The 19,852-nt window shown below is 41.4% G+C and overlaps 1 protein-coding gene across 3 annotated transcripts in view; it reads right to left on the bottom strand.

Moving 5' to 3' along the window:
- The window catches only part of ABHD5 (abhydrolase domain containing 5, lysophosphatidic acid acyltransferase), a 46,236-nt gene that overhangs the window by 10,875 nt on the left and 15,509 nt on the right, over positions 1-19,852 (bottom strand). For all 3 annotated transcript variants that reach the window (XM_032648834.1, XM_032648836.1, XM_032648835.1), the window contains 2 exons: positions 9,113-9,198; positions 5,702-6,074 (listed from right to left, as the gene is read on the bottom strand). In XM_032648834.1, coding sequence (XP_032504725.1) covers positions 5,702-6,074; positions 9,113-9,198 — 459 coding nt within the window. The remainder of the gene's footprint in view (positions 1-5,701; positions 6,075-9,112; positions 9,199-19,852) is intronic.

Below are 19,852 nucleotides of genomic sequence, written 5' to 3'. Positions count from 1 at the left end.
TTTTATGAGACTATTTTCTAAGAGTGTATGGAAATGGAGGTGAAAATGAATTTCTTTTTAAAAAAAGTTATCTCTCATATTCTGACTGCCTCCTAAATTCCTATGACAGCCCACAGTGAGATTTGAGGGTTGGGGAGGGGGACACATGCCAGAGGTATGAGTGGAATTAATGAAACAGCCACCTAGTTGAAAGCAGCACAAGATTCATTTCGGGGAAACAGCTGGTATTATTCACTACTGACTTACCTAAAGAGAAAAACGAACTCTTTATTAAAACATACTCTACCGGAAAAGATGATTAAATTTTCTTACAAACTTGTTATGGGATTTTGCCCAGTCTGCTCTGAGTTCTTATTGACCTGCTAACCCAAGAAGGGGCAGGACAAAGGAAACTTTAGGGAGGAAAGTCTCACCTATCTCTAGTTAACTGATGGTATTGTTTTTGCCTTCGTTTTGGCTTGCCTTGTTTAGTATGGATCTATGAGATTTTAACAGGTTACACAGAGTATATATACAGGAGCAGATAACATTTTTTTTTCTTTTTGAAATGGAGTAAATTGCCCCAACTGTTGTTTGATCCTATGCCTTCAGCCTAGCACATGGTAGATGCTCAGTAAACATTTGGAATATTGTGCTTTTCCAGTTTCCTTTTGATCCTTATCTATAATGATGTACAAATTTTATAAAGTATAATCAGAGTAAGCATAGGAGTTAGTCCAGTCTGAATTTTTCTGGTCCCCTGGATGACATGAGAACATCACTGTTATTTCTCATATTAATCTTGCAGGTCATTACTCATTAGTGGGTAGTAAAATCCACTTACAGAGTCAGAGCCAGTCTGTTTTTTAATAAAATTGTATAATTTGAAATAGAAAAATGTATCACATAACAAAACTTTTGTTTCAGACACACATATAATCATTACTGAGGGTTGCAGTCAAAAAAGTGGGAAAACAATTTTTTAAAAGCTCTGCAACAACGTCTAAACTGTAGTTATATATCATCTGCCTCCACTTGTAAAAAGCCTCAGAAAATAACTGTCGCTTATTTTTGGTTTTAAGGATTTTAAATGAGAGACCATGCAAAGCACTTAGGCTGGCGGCTCTCAAATAACAAATATCCAGTAAATGCTAGCTAGTTATAGTAGCAAATACAGGAAGATTACTAGAGAATAATTCATTCTAGAAGCATGGGAAGACAGTGGCTGGGACCATGTAAGGAATGAGTAATTTAACTTTTTTTATTCTTCAGAAAAGCTTTATCACAGGCTTTGGCTCACACTCCTTATAATCCCGCACCAGACCAAGTTCCCAGGCTATCTTCTCACCTGCTTCTCTAGTAAGAAGATTATCTCCTCATTTGCTAGGCGTTATTTAGTTTTAATGTATATCCAAACTCATATACTAATCCAGACTCGACCCTCTAATATCCCACAGAGGATAGCCTGATGGGATTGTTAGTTCACATCTAGGCTTAAGGAGCGGGTCTAGCCAGACAGCATGTGAGTCATCCTATCAGACATCTTTATCAAGAATCAGAGGCTAGGGACCTCCCTGGTGATGCAGTGGTTAAGAATCCACCTGCCAATGCAGGGGACACAGGTTCAAGCCCTGGAAGCCCGGGAAGATCCCACATGCCACGGAGCAACTGAGCCTGTGCACCACAACTACTGAGTCTGCACTCTAGAGCCCGCGAGCCCCAACTACTGAGCCTTCATGCCACAATTACTGAAGCCCACCTGCCTAGAGCCCGTGCTCCACAACAAGAGAAGCCACTGCAATGAGAAGCCCGTGCACCACAATGAAGAGTAGCCCCCACTCACCACAACTAGAGAAAGCCTGCGCACAGCAACGAAGACCCCCTCCCCTAAAAAAAAGAAAGAGGAAAAAAAAAAGAATCAGAGGCTAATGCAAACTACAGGAAAAACAAAGAACCAGCAAAGCAGGAACACAAGAAGAGCTCATCACTATAGAAACATAATGAAGCATTCTTCTCCAGGTTAGTCATTACAGTAGGTCTTGAGTTTGAAGATGGTGAGCAGATTACAGCCTACAGGGCAAAGAAGTAGGTAACACCTGCTCCAACATTCTGGGACAGCTGAGTCTAAATGCTAACAAGTCTATGGAGACCTGACTTTCACAAGACTTAAAGTCAGCTACCAGCCAGAAATAATACAACAACAGGAATGACCAGACCCAGAACCAAAATGTATAAAGGAGTTTACAGGACCTACTAAGGAACAAGGAAAAGGACCAGAAAGAACTCGAGTCAGTGCACAAATGAGGCATTCTCATAAAGAAGTTAGCCCCAGATAGTTCCCATTGGTTCCAAGCCACTGAGGGGAGGATGGGGCACAGAACAATAAACTTAAATACCTCTAACTTCGAGTCAAGTAGAACAGTCTTTCTTCTCAAGACGGGCTGATAAGAAATGCTCAGCCCAGCTCCACATAGTCTGGAGACAGGAGACAGAGCCAGGCAAGGTCAAAAGCAAGATGACCTGAAAACCTTTTAGTGGAGAAGACCAGTTGTAACCTATACTGTTGTGACTTGGAATGGATCTCTTTGCTAAATACTTTCTAAGTTAATAAAAGTTTTCATAGTGTCCTTTTCCTTAGTTTATAACAAATACCTATAAAATACAGATAGTCTCTGTATGGGATCCTGAACAGCAGGGGCCAGAATGAAAAGGAAAATGAAAAGGAAACACTGAGTACACAAATGAAAGAAAGGAGACGGTATCTTTGGCTATTGTTGCTGGTTTCCTCTATTCCCTTTGTTCCCCCCTTAAGGTGATCAGACACTGCTTGATGAAGAGTTTACAGAGTGGCAGCCCAAGACACCTCACACAGTGGTCCTGTTTAATTAATGCAGCATATTAATCTACAAGTAAAATTACAGACAACATCTCTAATTATCACACATCATGGTAAGAGAACGGAGATGAACTAAGGTCATTTTAGGGGAAGGAACGTGAGGTTTGTGCCTCCATTTGGAGTTATCCATTAATCAGTTCATAACTTCTCTGCCCACCAACCACACAGCCTTTCCAGAATGGCCCAGATGTCCCCCTAGAACAGGACCTTTGCAATTTTTGTCCCTACTACCTAGAATGCTCTCCTGCTACATCCCTTTGAGACCTCCGCCTCAGCTCGAATTACACTTCTTTAGGATACCATAATGGACCTGAGACTGGGTCAGATATTCATCCAGATTTCTCAGAGCTGTCATGCTACTCATGTGGTTATTTGTGTCTTTTCCCCCAATGCACTGTAAGCCTTACAAGCACACAAAGTCACTCAACATTATTTAAACAGAACCAACCTGTTTACTTCAATGAAGGACTCATCCAGGTACTTTTACATAAAGAATCACAATTGCTGAATACTCAGTTTTTAATCAATATCAAGAATCTGGGGGAAATATGGGATCACTGCCACAAGTTAGGCTATAGAACAACTTTTATGGACAGAGGCACTCTGCTGCTCAAAGAGATGAAGCACACAGGTTGACCTAATGTACCAAAAATTGGAAAAAATTAGTTTTTATTTATTTTCTATTACTAGAATCATTCCTAAACAAGTACATTAAACTAGGCATTTTCACGCTTCTCCTCAAACTGTCCTATAAAAATAAACAAAGAATGAAAGAATGGGGCTGCCCATAAAAGATTAAGGGCAGAAATAGGTATGGATTGGGACATAAGTCCCAACAAGTCAAAAAAAGTGTTGTCTTTGTGGTTTTTTCCTCCATGCATAGAAACAATAGAAATTAAAGAGCTGTGGTTTTACTTAGGAGAAAAAAAAAGTACAGATTATATCTATCATACCTGAGGAGGCAAAGAAAAAAGTCATATTCTCAAAGTCCACTTGAGAAAAAAGAGAGAAGAGATAAGAAAAGAAGCACAGTGAGTGAAGGAAATTAACTGAACCTCATTTGGTCTCTATTAGACCATTTTATCCTCTCCTCTCACCCCACCCCACCAAAATCTTTCTGAAACGCAAAGATTTAATCTCATGACAGCATAATAAAAATGGTCCTTGTAGGGGAGGCTATGCATGTGTAGGAACAAGGATTACATGGGAAATCTCTGTACCTCCCTCTCAAACAGCTCTAAAAAAAGTTTTTTAAAAAGGTACCTGGATCAAGTTAAAGTTGGATAAGTGACATTTAGAGTAGGTAGTTACTTACAGGATAAAACAGACCACTCCGCTGCACCAGAGAAAATATGTGTATGCCACCAAGCAGCTTTTCTGGCTCAGGTAAAACCTCTCAGATCACGCAGATGGCGACCCTGACAACCACCCAACTGCTTAGTAGGAGTGCAACTTGAAGAGACAGCTAATGCTAAATCTCACTCACTATGAGGCTTGCTATAATTATGAACACTTACACTGGTAGCAGTCAATTGTGTTTAACTACATTTGGATCTGTGAGTCTGCTGAACTGTTCTATTAACCATAACATCTGATCTTCTATGGAAATCTAGATGAATTTGCTTAGTCAGGATCAAGCACAAAAAGTCTCTGTAAGGTAAGAAATTAACACAAATGGGGACCATTACAGAGCAGTGAGGACGTCTGCAGCAAAGGAAATGATGTCTCTATAAGAACAGAGACATTCTTATTCATTGATCTCTTTCTTCTCCGGTAAAAGAGAAGTGCTCCAAGGAAAGCCATTCTGAAAAGCAACATAGGAAAAAAGCTAGGGGGAAGGAGAACCCTAGAGGTTAACTGCCACCTTCCTATACTGTGTGCTACACTGCGGTATCATCTGGTCTATACTTACTAATCATACAAAATATGATTTTGTGACCTCCCCCCAGATTAGCAACATAAATAATAGGAAATAGCATAAGAAAATAAGGTAAAGAAAGGAAGAGAGGGCTGCCCTGGTGGCGCAGTGGTTTAGAGTCTGCCTGCCAATGCAGGGGACGCGGGTTCGTGCCCCAGTCCGGGAAGATCCCACATGCCGCGGAGTGGCAGGGCCCGTGAGCCATGGCCGCTGAGCCTGCGCGTCCGGAGCCTGTGCTCCGCAACGGGAGAGGCCACAGCATTGAGAGGCCCGCGTACCGCAAAAAAAAAAAAAAAAAAAAAAAAGAAAGGAAGAGATGTTACAAAGATTCTGAAGTAAACACTCATTAATTCAATGACTCAGAAAAAAATTCTATAGCAATAAAGGTTAGGGCACAGTATAATAATAAAAAAAGCTAAAAGATATTCTATGCAGGTGTATTTTCTGTAGCTTAGAGATGTGGAAACTAAAATTTAGAGATTAAGTGATTTGCTCTAAGCCATAAAGATAGCACTAGCACCTACGTCTTCTAATTTCTAACCTCTGGTTTTCTATTGCAGCTTACTAAAACCTGGAAAAGGTTAGGAAAAGCCTGCTGGATCCATAGGTCTAATGATAATAATAACTGTAAACAATAACAACACAACAGTTTTTACTCATGGCTTAAATTGTGTACATTCTAACAAATAGAAAGTCCTTTCACAAGCCTCCTACCAATGTGTAGCATATGTAATAGGAAAACCTGACAACACTATTTCTGCTACTAAATTGGCCATCAGTTGTGGCTATTCAGTCTACAGGGTCCTTTAAGACAATGACTGTCTTATAAGGTTCAGACACCAACAACCACCAAAGAGGGGAACTGGAAACCAGCGCTTGGGTGCCTCTCTTTTGTCACCATCACTTACCTTGATGGGTACTTCAGTGAGTAGGCAGCAGCCAGGAACCCACCCAGGTTGTGTCCAAGCAAAATCATTTTGTCCAATCCTAATGCACATCTCCACTCTTCAATGGATTCCACAAACTGATTCTCTACTTCTTCTGCATCACTGTCAAATCTGGGTCTGCTACTTCGTCCAAAGCCCAGCAGGTCAAAAGCATAGACAGGTCTATTGGTGCAAAGATCTCCAAAATTCAGTGCCCAGAGTCCAAGCCCTCCTCCAAAACCATGGAGGAGGACAAGTGGAGTCATATTTGAAATATTATGAGAAAGCTTCAGTGTCCATATTTTATTTCCATTAGATATACGAACAGGTCCTTTTTTGTATGTGCAGGGGACACCTAATGGAAACATAAAAGAGAAATTCTTCTTAGTGTCACTACTTCTGAGAAGGGGAGTATTCTCAGAGCAATCAGAAATTAATAATCTAGAAACCATCTGGTATTTATTTATATGAGTTTAGCCTTTATTATATCAGCCCTAAAAAAAAAAGTGCACATTTTATTGAAGCAATTCTTTTTTTCTTTAATTTTATTTATTTGTTTGTTTATTTCTTCATTGTGGTGCACAGGCTTCTCATTGCAGTGGCTTCTCTTGCTGCAGAGCATGGGCTCTAGGTGAGCGGGCTTCAGTAGTTGTGGCATGCAGGCTCAGTAGTTGTGGCTCACAGGCTCTAGGGTGCAGGCTCAGTAGTTGTGGTGCACACACTTAGTTGCTCAGCAGCACGTGGGAGCTTCCCAGACCAGGACTCAAACCCATGTCTCCTGCACTGGCAGGCGGATTCTTAACCACTGCACCACCAGGGAAGTCCCAAAGCAAGTATTTCTTAATTACCATATTTTACATCTTGGTGGTAAGATCTATCTCAGACAAGTCTCAAGCAACTGTGGCCTAGGTTTTCTGGCAAGTCATGTCAGCTCTTTGGACTTCTTTCCATATCTATCAGTTGAGGGTACTGGAGTGGAACTTGGTGGCTGCTGAATCCATTATTTTAAAGTCTCTAGCTTTACAGACAATAGAATACTACCTTGTATGTGTAAAACACTTGACGATTAAGCATTGAACATTGAACTCAGACTCAAAAGAAACATTTTTTTCCTAAAACATCATCATGAATTTAGGGAAGAATTAACATGTATTAAACACATAACTGAAATCTTAAGTCATCATGTTTAGTAGAAAAAGATGGCAGGAACTCCTCAGCATGAGGTGCCAGGTAGTCTGAGTTCGTATCCAACAATCTCTCTAGAGGAAGCAAATAATCACAATTTTGTAGATAAAAAATCTTTCTTGCCCTCAATGCTACAGGACTAAATACTTTAAATCTCCCCCAAAACTGACTAAAGATGAAACTAATTTCAAATTCTTTTACATTAAATTATCAACTGAATAGCTACACTTTAGATATATCTTAATTATTTGTACATATACATCTGCAGTGGTCAAACACAGAGAACCGGGAGTTTCTGCCCTTTAACCAAATAATCTCCAGTTTTGTACCCACATAGTAGCAGAGGGGAAACCCAGCATTTGTTCAGAATATTAACAGAGCCCAGACTGAGTGGAAATGACACCAGTTTAGAAAAGGAGGTGATCCGGTACTAGTGCCAAGCCAAACCACATTCTGAACATAGATGTCTGCGCATTCCCATAAAAACGATCTGTGACCTCTATGAGAGAGCTCACCCCACTGTATTAGTTGCTTGCTTCTATGTCTGATATTAAAGCAGGGGCCAATTCTTACTCCTATTTGCATCCCTAGAACCCAGCAGTAGGAAATCAGTATGTCTGTTAAACACATGAATTGAGTATCTAGCACTCTTTTTTTTTTATCTCTTGACAAGAATTTTTTCTTTTAGTAAATCACAATGACAACTTTGCCAGCTTTGTAGAGAACAAGATTACCCAACCATACAGAGTAGAAATCCATTTGCATGTTAAAAATCCATATAAGATGGCTAATTGTCCCCTTCTTTGGATATATCCAGTTATGGTCACTTACTCCTGAATCATTCAAATGCACAAACAAAATTCATTTGTGGCAGAGAGTATGAAAAACAGGTGTGGACAAGTATATGCACAAATATACATAATAATCATGTAGGTGCACTGCACCACGTAAGCTCTTCCTCTAAACAAAATTTCACAGTAAACACCATTACTTGAAAGTATACCCACAGATATCTGGGAACACTTTGACAGTACAAGTGTGGGTAAATTTCAGTGCTCACAAGAAACAAAAAAGATAAAGGTTTCCGCACTACTATAAATGTAGACATAAAGAATCCTAGAATACTAGACTAAGGATCACCCCGCCCACTCCTCTTATGGGCAAAAACTAGGAAGGTGAGAAAAGGAACTTGCCCAAGACGCTGTAACCCCTGGACTGCAGCCCTGGGCCTAGAACAGGTTACCTGGATGTAGTCCAGTATGTGTTCTACTAGACAAGGCTACTTGCTCTGCGATACCTACAGCCTGCTCTCAGAGCAGTCTGCGGACCTCTGGTGAGCCACAGATCCTTTCAGGAGGTCTCACAAGGTCAAAACTATTTTCATAACAATCTAAGACTTTATTTGCCTTTTCCACTCTCATTCTCTGATGGGTATACAGTGGAGTTTTCCAGAGGTCACATGATAAGTGACTACCAACAGTCTGAATGCAGAAGCAGATATGAGAATCCAGCTGCCTTACATTAAGCCAGATATTAAAGAGGTGTAAACTTGTAAACAATGTTACTCTTTTCACTACATTTGTTTAGAAAGCAGTTATTTTTAGAAAACATGTTATTTATTTTAACCTGCAATGGGTTTATTACTATTGTTTTAAAATAAATTAATAAGTTGACATATTTTGAATTATTGAGCTTTAATTTTTTTTTTTTTCTTTTTTTTTTTTTGGCGGTATGCGGGCCTCTCACTGCTGCGGCCTCTCCCGTTGCGGAGCACAGGCTCCGGACGCGCAGGCTCAGCGGCCATGGCTCACGGGCACAGCCGCTCCCTGGCATGTGGGATCCTCCCTGACCGGGGCACAAACCCATGTCCCCTGCATCGGCAGGCGGACTCCCAACCACTGCACCACCAGGGAAGCCCTCAGTTTTAACTTTTAATACAGTAAATATTGATAGCTATAACCTCTAAACAAAGTTCCTTGGGGGTACTTCCTAATTTAAGAGTATAAAAGGGACTCAAGACCAAAAAGTTTGAGAACCCTTGACTTCTTCCCACATTTACGTACTTACTGATGACATGTAAAAGGAAAAAAAAGTTCTTTTGCCAACAACTAACACACAACAGAATCTGATCTTCAGTTTCAAGGCGATGCTTTATATTGGACCTATTTTAGTAAATGGGTCAGTTAACTTATAAGAAGAAAACCTTACATTTTAAAATTTTCTCTTCAGCTTCTTTAAGGTGTGATGTTGACGAAGGACACCATGTGGGAAGCCAACCAGTTAGCCATCCTGACCTGGAGCATCAAAAACAAAATACAAATAAGTGAGTTAATGCTCTTCTCAACTCCCAACTGTTACATAGGGAGAAGAAAAGCAGAATAGAAAGTATACTGTCCGTGTGATGAGGAAACTATCTGTATGTGACAAATTCACCTAATAGGTACAAAGCATTGTGATAAAGTACTGGGATATAGATACCTTCAACCTGAGAACCTACAAGTAGATCTCCAAGTCCATCTTACCTTCATGGATAGTAAGATTCCACATAATCAAGCAGAGACTAAAAATGGGCAGAACAAGAAAAGACAAAAAGGCATTCCACCACCCCACTGCAAGACAGTTTCTTATCAGGGTGGAAGTACAAAAAAGTTAAAGACCATGAGTACGATCATTTCAATGGCAGGTTCACAGCAAGTACAAAATATACCTACTGTGAGGGCTGAGAGAAGAGACATCTTATTAAAATATGAGATTTTTTTTTAAAGCTTCAAATCTCATGGTTAAGTGTAAAACACATCCCTAATACAAATGCAGAGGATGGGCCCATGTCCAATCTACCTAGCATGAACGGTTAACTTTTAAAAGCTTTGGATTCCAGCAAACAGTAGATGATAAGAAGGCCCCAGGCATCTGGCAGAAGACAGCCAAACAAAGACAACAAGGAAGCAGGCCTTGCGCAAGAGGAGACAAAAGGCATGGGGAGGCTGGAACTGACACACTTTGCTCTTAGCCAACCAAGGAGAGGGTGAGCCTTCAACTTCTGGTCTAGCAGCAGACCCCAGGCATATCCTAACAATCTGAGATAATGCAGGGCATTAGCAGTCATCTGACAGTTAGCAAGCGCTCAGCATATGGCCAGTATCACTTAAAGTGAGAACTTTCTCATCAAAGAGAAAATGAATTAAAGAAGAAAAGAAACCAACTACTGCAGAGTCCAGATGAGAGGTAAGAGCCAGAACGAAGGCTTTGGCAACAGGGATGGAGACAAGAAGATGAGGAATATTTAAAAATAAAACAGGGGGCTTCCCTGGTGGTGTAGTGGTTGAGAGTCCGCCTGCCGATGCAGGGGACACGGGTTCGTGCCCCAGTCCGGGAAGATCCCACATGCCGCCGAGTGGCTGTGCCCATGAGCCATGGCCGCTGAGCCTGCGCGTCCGGAGCCTGTGCTCCGCAACGGGAGAGGCCACAGCAGTGAGAGGCCCGCATACCACAAAAAAAAAAAAAAAAAAAAAAAAAAAAAAGAATAGCTGTGAATAGAGAAATGTGCTAAGTTCTGAGTGGGTTGATACAGCATCTACCTTTTCTAAGGTTTGTAGGCTCATCCTACTGCATTTCCCTTCCCTGTAAAATTTCTCTGGGCATTATGTATAACAGGCGCTCAATAAATAATGTTTGCTGAATGATTAAGTCACTCACAAACCAAGGTACTCTCAGTCCAAGCTACACCCATTTCACAGATGTGAACACTGAGGTTCAGAAATGCAGGCCCAAGAGTATTCAGCTAGTAAGTGACATAAGCAGAGATGTGACCAGAATTCTGAGTGACTTCAAAACACTTTTTTTCTCAGGTGACTACCTTCCTTAAAATGTCTGAGGAATTGTCAGAATAAAATCACATTCCTCAAATCTGCACAGAAGATGCTTTACAATCTATCCACAGGTTACTTCGCCCCATCTTGTCTTTTCACATTGTACTTTTTTTTTTTTTTTTTTTGCGTACGTGGCCCTCTCACTGTTGTGGCCTCTCCCATCGTGGAGCACAGGCTCCGGACGCGCAGGCTCAGCAGCCATGGCTCACGGGCCCAGCCACTCCGCGGCATGTGGGATCTTCCCGGATCGGGGCATGAACCCGCATCCCCTGCATTGGCAGGCGGACTCCCAACCACTGCACCACCAGGAAAGCCCCACATTGTACTTTTTCAATACCTCGTAACTCCCAAAATTTCATGTTATTTTATGCCTCTATGGCTTTTCCCTCTGCCCAGAATACCTTGTCTTTTCTGAGATACTGTCCCTGATCCTGATGCCAAGAGCACAGGTGATTAGTCAGTCCTCTGGCCCTTGTTACAGGTATAGTTACTATTGCTGTGGTTACTTGTCTACTATTTATCTGCCCTACTGCACTCTGAGCACAGTTAAACCCACGTTAAAAGTCATTCATATATTGCCAGTGCCAAACACACTAACCGGCTTGTGGCCACGTGAGTGCCTGGTAACTGTGTGTGTGAAATGAAGGCCTTGGTCAAAAGAAATACAAGAAGCGGATGGAGGAAGGCAAATGAGGTTCATTTCTATAGGCAGAGAGCACTTACAGTTCCACTAGTTCTTTATTAGGTGACAGGATATGGGCAAGATGTGGGCCTGAAACCCCCCCAAAACAAGACAAACAAATGTCAACGCAAAAAGATCAGTCAAGAAAAGGGTAATCAACAGAATGAACAATTTAGGAAGGTGATGAAAAGCACAGTAACTCACATTTTTTCTCATATATATAAATTTTTCCTTTTTATCTGCTAGTCAACTTTCTTCTTGTCTCTTTATCTTCAGATATAAAAACTTCCTAGTAAGGTCCATAAGTAAGCATGTATATATGTATGTATGTATGCATGTACACACAAACACAGGATTAAAGGACAGGACTATAAGCAGATGTATTTGGTCAGGTTTTCATGGCATGTGGGTTATACTATGGAGATATTATGTGAATAAAAGAATGTCAGGGTTCCAGTTCAAGATGGAAGATCCTGATCTCACCTCCTCCACACTCACACTGAAATCTACAGCTACACAGTCAACAATTTCCTCTGACAATAACCTAAAAACTGGCAGAGCAAGGCCCTCCACATCACCCAAACCAGAGAGACACCACATCGAAGCAGGTGTGAAAGGCTGAGACACAATCTCACGATAAACCCCACCCTGGTGCAGCGACCCACAGTTGGGAGGGAACTCAAAACCCAGAGCTTCTCCCCGAGGAGCAAAGGGCTCATAACCCACATTGGGCACCCCGATTTTTAAGACTGGCAGCTTAAAGATGAGCCCCCAAAATGTCTGGCTTTGAAGACCAATGGAGCTCAAGCCCCTGAAACACATGGGGTGTGGCAAATCGAGGAATGGCTCTTAAAGGGCTTGTGTGCAGACTCACCTGCACCAGGGCCCAGCACAGAAGCAGCCTTTCGAAATCACGCGGGCTTTACGTGAAAGAGACTAATTTCCTAATTTTAAAGCAATGGCTGAAGGAGCAGGGGCCTGCTGGGATGCTCTCCAGGGATGGAGACTGGTGGACACCATCTTCCTGCTCCCCCTCTGCCATTTTATGTTTGGTGACCCAGTTTTTATGTTTGCTACCCAGAGGACACCCCTTGATCACCTGGCTCTGGCAGTCAGAGGGGCTTGTGTTCCTGGGTCCCATGGGACTGTAACAATCAGAGAGACAGTTCTTGGCAGACTGCCACTCTCAGGACACCACACAGACAGTTGACAGAAACACATCCCTAGTCTCTCTGAGAAAGTGGCCTATTTATTTGTCCAGGAGTTTTGGCCTTAGAAGCAGGTTTCTGGTTTGGCACACATTAACGACTACAGAGGTGCTTTCATGGAACAGAGGCTGGGAGATGCCATTTTGCACTCACCCTCTGCCTTGCTATAGCTCACCAATATCTCCCAGAAAGGAGCTTGTGTACTCCTCTGGAGCCCTGATTTGTGCGACTGCTGCCCAAGCGACGCCTCCAAACCTGGAGGCCAGCAAGGCTTACGGTTGTGGTCCCACAGCAATATATATATATACATATTTGCATTATTTAGAAACTGATACGTAAGGTTTTGGCTTCCATTCAGCCTGAACCTAGGTGCTGACTGAGATCCTCCCCTTTGGGACACTGGCCTTGGCACATCCTCAACTACTGGGAACCAGTCAAAATAAAATAAGCTTCTTGGATAATCACAAAGGTTTGAAAGACACGAAGAGCTAGGGCAGGGTTAAACAATAAGGTTTATCTCCTATGGTCAACCCTTTAAGACTAGGAGAAGTGGTTGTTTTTCATCTATTGCACAGAAACCAACAGAGAATCAAGCAAAATGAAGAAACAGAGGAATGTGTTCCAAACAAAAGAACATGATAAAACCCCAGGAAAAAAGAAAAAAAAATGCTAATGGAACAAAGATGAGTAATTTACCTGATAAAGAGTTCAAAGTAATGGTCGTAAAGATGCTCACTGAACTTGGGAGAATAAACATGGTGAGAATTTTGACACAGAGACAGAAAATACAAGAGAGTTCCACACAGAAATCACGGAACTGAGAAATATGAACTAAAAAATACACTAGATGTGGGAATTCCCTGGCAGTTCAGTGGTTAGGACTTGGCACTCTCACTGCAGGGGCCTGGGTTCAATCCCTGTGCAGGGAACTAAGATCCCAAAAGCCACACAGTGTAGCCAAACAAACAAACAAAACAAAACACTAGGTGAGTTCAACATCAGGCTAGATAAAGCAGAAAAAAAAGGATCAATGAACCCAAGACAGGGCAGAGGAAATCACCCAAACAGAGCAGGAAAAAGAAAAAAGAATGATAAAAAAAAAAAAAATAAAGATACCATAAGGGACTTATAAGAAAACATCAAGCTGAGTAATAGTCACACTTTAGGAGTCCCAGAAAAAGAAGAGAGAGAGAAAAGGGCAAAAAACTTATTTTAAGAAATAAGGGCTGAAAACTTGCCTAACCTGGGAAAAGAAAAAGACATCCAGATCCAGGAAGCCCAGAGAGTTACAAATAAGATGAACCTAAAGAGACCCACACTAAGACACATTATAATTAAAATGCCAGAAGTTACAAACAAGGAGAGAATCTTAAAAGCAGAAAAAGAAAAATAATTTTTTATACATAAGGTACCTCATAAGTCTCTCGGTTGATTTTTCAGCAGAAACTGCAGGACAGAAGGGAGTGGCATGATATATTTAAAGTCATGAAAGAAAAAAAATTTCGAACCAATAACACTTTAACCAGCAAAGTTATTCAGAACTAAATAAGAGGTAGAGTTTTCCATACAAGCAAAAGCTAAAGGAGTTCATCACTACTAAACCAGCCTTACAAGAAATGTTAAAGGGATTTCTTTAAGCTGAAAAAAAACAGCACTAATTACTAACCAGAAAACATATCAAAGTATAAATCTCACTGGTAAAGGTAAATATACATAAAGGTAGTGCACTAACCACTACTAAAACTAGTACGAAGATTAAAACACAAGGGACTTCCCTGGTGGGACAGTGGTTAAGAATCCACCTGCCAATGCAGGGAACACGGTTTGAGCCCTGGTCCAGGAAGATTCCAAATGCCGCGGAGCAAATAAGCCCGTGCGCCACATCTACTGAGCCTGCACTCTACAACCCGCGAGCCACAACTACTGAGACCATGAGCCACAACTACTGAGACCATGTGCCACAGATACTGTAGCCCGCACACCTACAGCCCCATGCTCCACAACAAGAGAAGCCACCGCAATGAGAAGCCCACGTACCACAATGAAAAGCCCACGCACCGCAACGAAGAGTATCCCCCACTCACCACAACTAGAGGAAGCCCGCATGCAGCAACGAAGACTCAACACAGCCAAAAATAAATTTTAAAAAAACCAACAAATAAATTTATTTTTAAAAAAAGATTAAAAGGCAAAAGTAGCTAAATCAAGTAAACAACCTAACTTTATACCTCAAGAAAAATCTCAAGTAAACAAGGTAACTGTACACCTCAAGGAACTAGAAAAGGAAGAAACAAGGCCCAAAGTTAGTAGAAGGAAGGAAATAACAAAGAGAAAAAATAAGTGAAACAGAGACTAAAACAACAATAGAAAAGATGAGTGAAACTAAGATTTGGTTCTTTGAAAAGATAAAACTGACAAACCTTTAGCCAGACTCACTCAAAATCAAAAATGAAAAAGGAAGCATTACAACTGACAGCACAGAAATACAAAGAATAATAAGAGAGCTACTATGAAAAATTACATGCCAACAAATTGGACAAATGAGAAGAAATGGATAAATTCCTAGAAACATACAACCTTCCAAGACTGAATCATGAAGAAACAGAAAATTTAAACAGAATGATTACTAGTAAAGAGATTGAATCAGTAATTTTAAAACTCCCTACAAAGAAAAGTAAGAGACCAGACAACTTCACTGGTGAATTCTACCAAACATTCAAAGAAGAATTAATACCAATCCCTCTCAAACTATGCCAAATAACAGAAAAGGAGCAACACTTCCAAACTCGTTTTACAAGGCCAGCATTTCTCAATACCAAAATAGACAAGGACACCACACAAAAAAGAAAATTACAGGTCAATATCACTGATGAACATAGATGTAAAAATCCTCAACAAAATGTAAGCCAACTGGATTCAACAATACGTATATTAAAAGGATCACATACCACTATCAAGTGGAGTTTATTCCAAAGATACAAGAATGGTTCAACAATCGCAAATCAATGTGATATACCACATGAATAAAATGAAGGATAAAAATCGTATGATCAAGAGAGACCTTCAAGAAGGTGGAGGAGTAAGACATGGAGATCACCTTCCTCCCCACAAATACATCAAAAATACACCTACACATGTGGAACAACTCCTACAGAACACCTACTGAGCGCTGGCAGGAGACTTCAGACTTCCCAAAAGGCAAGAAAATCCCCATTTACCTGAGTAGTGCAAAAGCAAAAAGAAAAAACAGAGAGAAAAGAATAGGGACGGACCTGCACCTCTGGGAAGGAGCTGTGAAGGAGGAAAAGTTTCCACACACTAGGAAGCCCCTTCACTGGCAGAGATGGGGGGTGGGTGGGGGAGAAGCTTCGGAGTCACAAAGGAGAGTGCAGCAACAGGGGTGCAGAGGGCAAAGAGGAGAGATTCCCACAGAGAGGATCAGTGCCGACCAGCACTCACCAACCTGAGACGCTTGTCTGCTTACCCGCCAGGGCAAGTGGGGGCTGGGAGCTGAGGCTTGGGCTTTGGAGGTCAGATCCCAGGGAGAGGACTGGGGTTGGCTGTGTGAACACAGCCTGAAGGGGGCTAGGGTGCCACAGCGAGACAGGAGAGAGTCTGGGGAAAAGTCTGGACCTGCCAAGGAGGGAAGAGACCACTGTTTTGGGGGTGTGTGAGGAGAGGGGATTCCTTCCCCATGTGCCCACAGAAGGCAGAGCACCGCCTAAATGAGCTCCTGAGATGGGCGCCAGCCACAGCTATCTGCTCATATCCCAGATACAGGCATGAAATGCTAATGCTGCTGCTGCCACCAAAAATCCTGTGTGCCAGCGCAGGTCACTACCCACACACCCCCGGGAGCCTGTGCAGCACACCACTGCCAGGGTCCCAAGATCCAGGGACAACTTCCCCAGGAGAACACACGGTGCACCTCAGGCTGTTGCAATGTCATGCTGGCCTCTGCCGCCACAGGCTCGCCCCACATTCCAATTATGACTACCGTACCCCTCCCTCTCCCTGATCTGAGTGAGCAAGAGAGCCCTAATCAGCCGCTACTTTAACCCCCTCCAGTCTGGGCAGGGAATAGATGCCTGAGGGCGACCTACACACAGAGGCAGGGCGAAAACCAAAGCTGACCCCAGAAGCTGAGCAAAAAAGAAGAGAAAGGGTAATTTCTCCGTGCAGCCTCAGGGTTAGCAGATAAAACCCCACAAACAACTTGATGAACCCTGCAGCTGTGGAATACCTGAATAGACAACGAATATTCCTAAAACGGAGGTGGTGGACTTTGGGAGCAACTGTAGACTTGGGGTTTGCTTTCTGCAACTGATTTGTTTCTGATTTTTATGTTTATCTTGGTTTAAGTTTTAGTGCTTGTTATCATTGGTGGATTTGTTTATTGGTTTGGTTGCTGTCTCTTATTTTTTTATTTTACTATTTATTTTCTTTCTTTTTTCTTTTTTTTCTTCCTTTTCTTCTGAGCTGTGTGGCTGGCAGGGTCTTGGTGCTTCACCCGGATGTCAGGCATGAGCCTCCAAGGTGGGAGAGCTGAGTCCAGAAGACCACCAGAGATCTCCCGGCCCCACATAATATCAATCAGCGAGAGCTCTCCCAGAGACTCTGTCTCAACGCTAAGACCCAGCTCCACCCAACGGCCAGCAATCTCCAGTGCTGGACACCCCATGCCAAACAACTAGCAAAACAGGAACACAACCCCACACATCAGCAGAGAGACTGCCTAAAGTCATACTAAGTTCACAGACACCCCAAAACACACCACCAGACATGGCCCTGCCCACCAGAAAGACAAGATCCAGCCCCAACCACCAAAACACAGGCACCAGTCCCCTCCCCCAGGAAGCCTACACAAGCCACTGAACCAACCTCACCCACTGTGGACAGACACCAAAAACAACGGGAACTATGAACCTGTAGGCTGTGAAAAGGAGACCCCAAACACAGTAAGTTAAACAAAATGAGAAGAAAGAGAAATATGCAGCAGATGAAGGAGCAAGGCAAAAACTCACCAGACCAAACAAATGAAGAGGAAATAGGTAGTCTACCTGAAAAAGAATTCAGAGTAAGGACAGTAAAGATGATCCAACATCTTGGAAAGAAAATGGAGCAAATACAAGAAACATTTAACAAGGACCTAGAAGAGCTAAAGAGCAAACAAACAATGATGAACAACACAATAAATGAAATTTAAAATTCTCTAGAAGGAATTAATAGCAGAATAACTGAGGCAGAAAACAGAGAAGTGACCTGGAAGATAAAACAGTGGAAATAACTGCTGCAGAGCAGAATAAAAGAAAAAGAATGAAAAGAATTGAGGACAGTCATAGAGACCTCTAGGACAACATTAAACACACCAATATTCAAATTAGAGGGGTTGCAGAAGAAGAAGAGAAAATGAAAGGGCTTGAGAAAATATTTGATGAGATTACAGTTGAAAACTTCCCTAACATGGTAAAGGAAATGGTCAATCAAGTCCAGGAAGCATAGAGAGTCCCATACAGGATAAATCCAAGGAGAAACACGCCAAGACACATATTAATCAAACTATCAAAAATTAAACACAAAGAAAAAATATTAAAAGCAGCAAGGGAAAAGCAACAAATAACATACAAGGGAATCCCCATAAGGTTAACAGCTGATCTTTCAGCAGAAACTCTGCAAGCCAGAAGGGACTGGCAGGACATATTTAAAGTGATGAAAGGGAAAAACCTACAACCCAGATTACTCTACCCAGCACAGATCTCATTCAGATTCGATGGAGAAATCAAAACCTTCACAGACAAGCAAAAGTTAAGGTAATTCAGCACCATCAAACCAGTTTCACAACAAATGCTAAAGGAACTTCTCTAGGCAAGAAACACAAGAAGGAAAAGACCTACAAAAACAAGCCCACAACAATTAAGAAAATGGTAACAGGAACATACGTATCGATAATGACCTTAAATGTAAATGGACTAAGTGCTCCAACCAAAAGATACAGACTGGCTGAATGGATGCAAAAATAAGACCCATATATATGCTGTCTAAAAGAGACCCACTTCAGACCTAGGGACACATACAGACTGAAAGTGAGCGGATGGAGAAAGATACTCCATGCAAATGGAAATCAAAAGAAAGCTGGAGTAGCAATTCTCATATCAGACAAAATAGACTTTAAAATAAAGACTATTACAAGAGACAAAGAAGAACACTATGTAATGATCAAGGGGTCAATCCAAGAAGAAGAGATAACAATTGTAAATATTTATGCACCCAAGATACGAGCACCTCAAGACGTATGGCAAATGCTAACAGCCATAAAAGGGGAAATCAACAGTAACACAACCACAGTAACACAATAACAGCCATAAAAGGGGATATCGACTTTAACACCCCACTTCCACCAATGGACAAATCATCCAAAATGAAAATAGACAAACACAAGCTTCAAATGACACATTAGACCAGATGGACTTAATTGGTATTTATAGGACATTCCACCCCAAAACAATAAAATACACTTTCTTCTCAAGTGCTCATGGAACATTCTCCAGGATAGATCATATGTTGGGTCACAAATCAAGCCTCGGTAAATTTAAGAAAACTGAAATCATATCAAGTATATTTTCTGACCACAATGCTATGAGACTAGATATTATGAGAAAAAAACTGTAAAAAGTAAAAACACATGGAGGTTAAACAATATGCCACTAAATAACCAAGAGGTCACAGAAGAAATCAAAAAATACCTGGAAACAAATGACAACAAAAACATGACGACCCAAAACCTATGGGATGCAGCAAAAGCAGTTCTACGAGGAAAGATTATGCAATACAAGCCTACCTCAAGAAACAAGAAAAATCTCAAATAAACAACCTAACCTTAAACCTAAAGCAATCAGAGAAGGAAGAACAAAAAAACCCCAAAGTTAACAGAAGGAAGGAAATCATAAAGATCAGATCAGAAATAAATGAAAAAGACATGAAGAAAACAATAGCAAAGATCAATAAAACTAAAAGCTGGATCTTTGAGAAGATAAACAAAATTGATAAACCATTAGCCAGACTCATCAAGAAAAAAACAGAAAGACTCAAATCAGCAGAATTAGTAATGAAAAAGGAGAAGTAACAATTGACACTGCAGAAATAAAGGAACATGAGAGATTACTACAAGCAACTATATGCCAATAAAATG

The sequence above is a fragment of the Phocoena sinus genome, chromosome 11 (genome assembly GCF_008692025.1).
Source record: "Phocoena sinus isolate mPhoSin1 chromosome 11, mPhoSin1.pri, whole genome shotgun sequence".
Taxonomy (NCBI): Eukaryota; Metazoa; Chordata; class Mammalia; order Artiodactyla; family Phocoenidae; genus Phocoena; species Phocoena sinus.
Note: the sequence above shows the minus strand (reverse complement) of the source record. Positions and strands in the feature narration are given on the sequence as shown.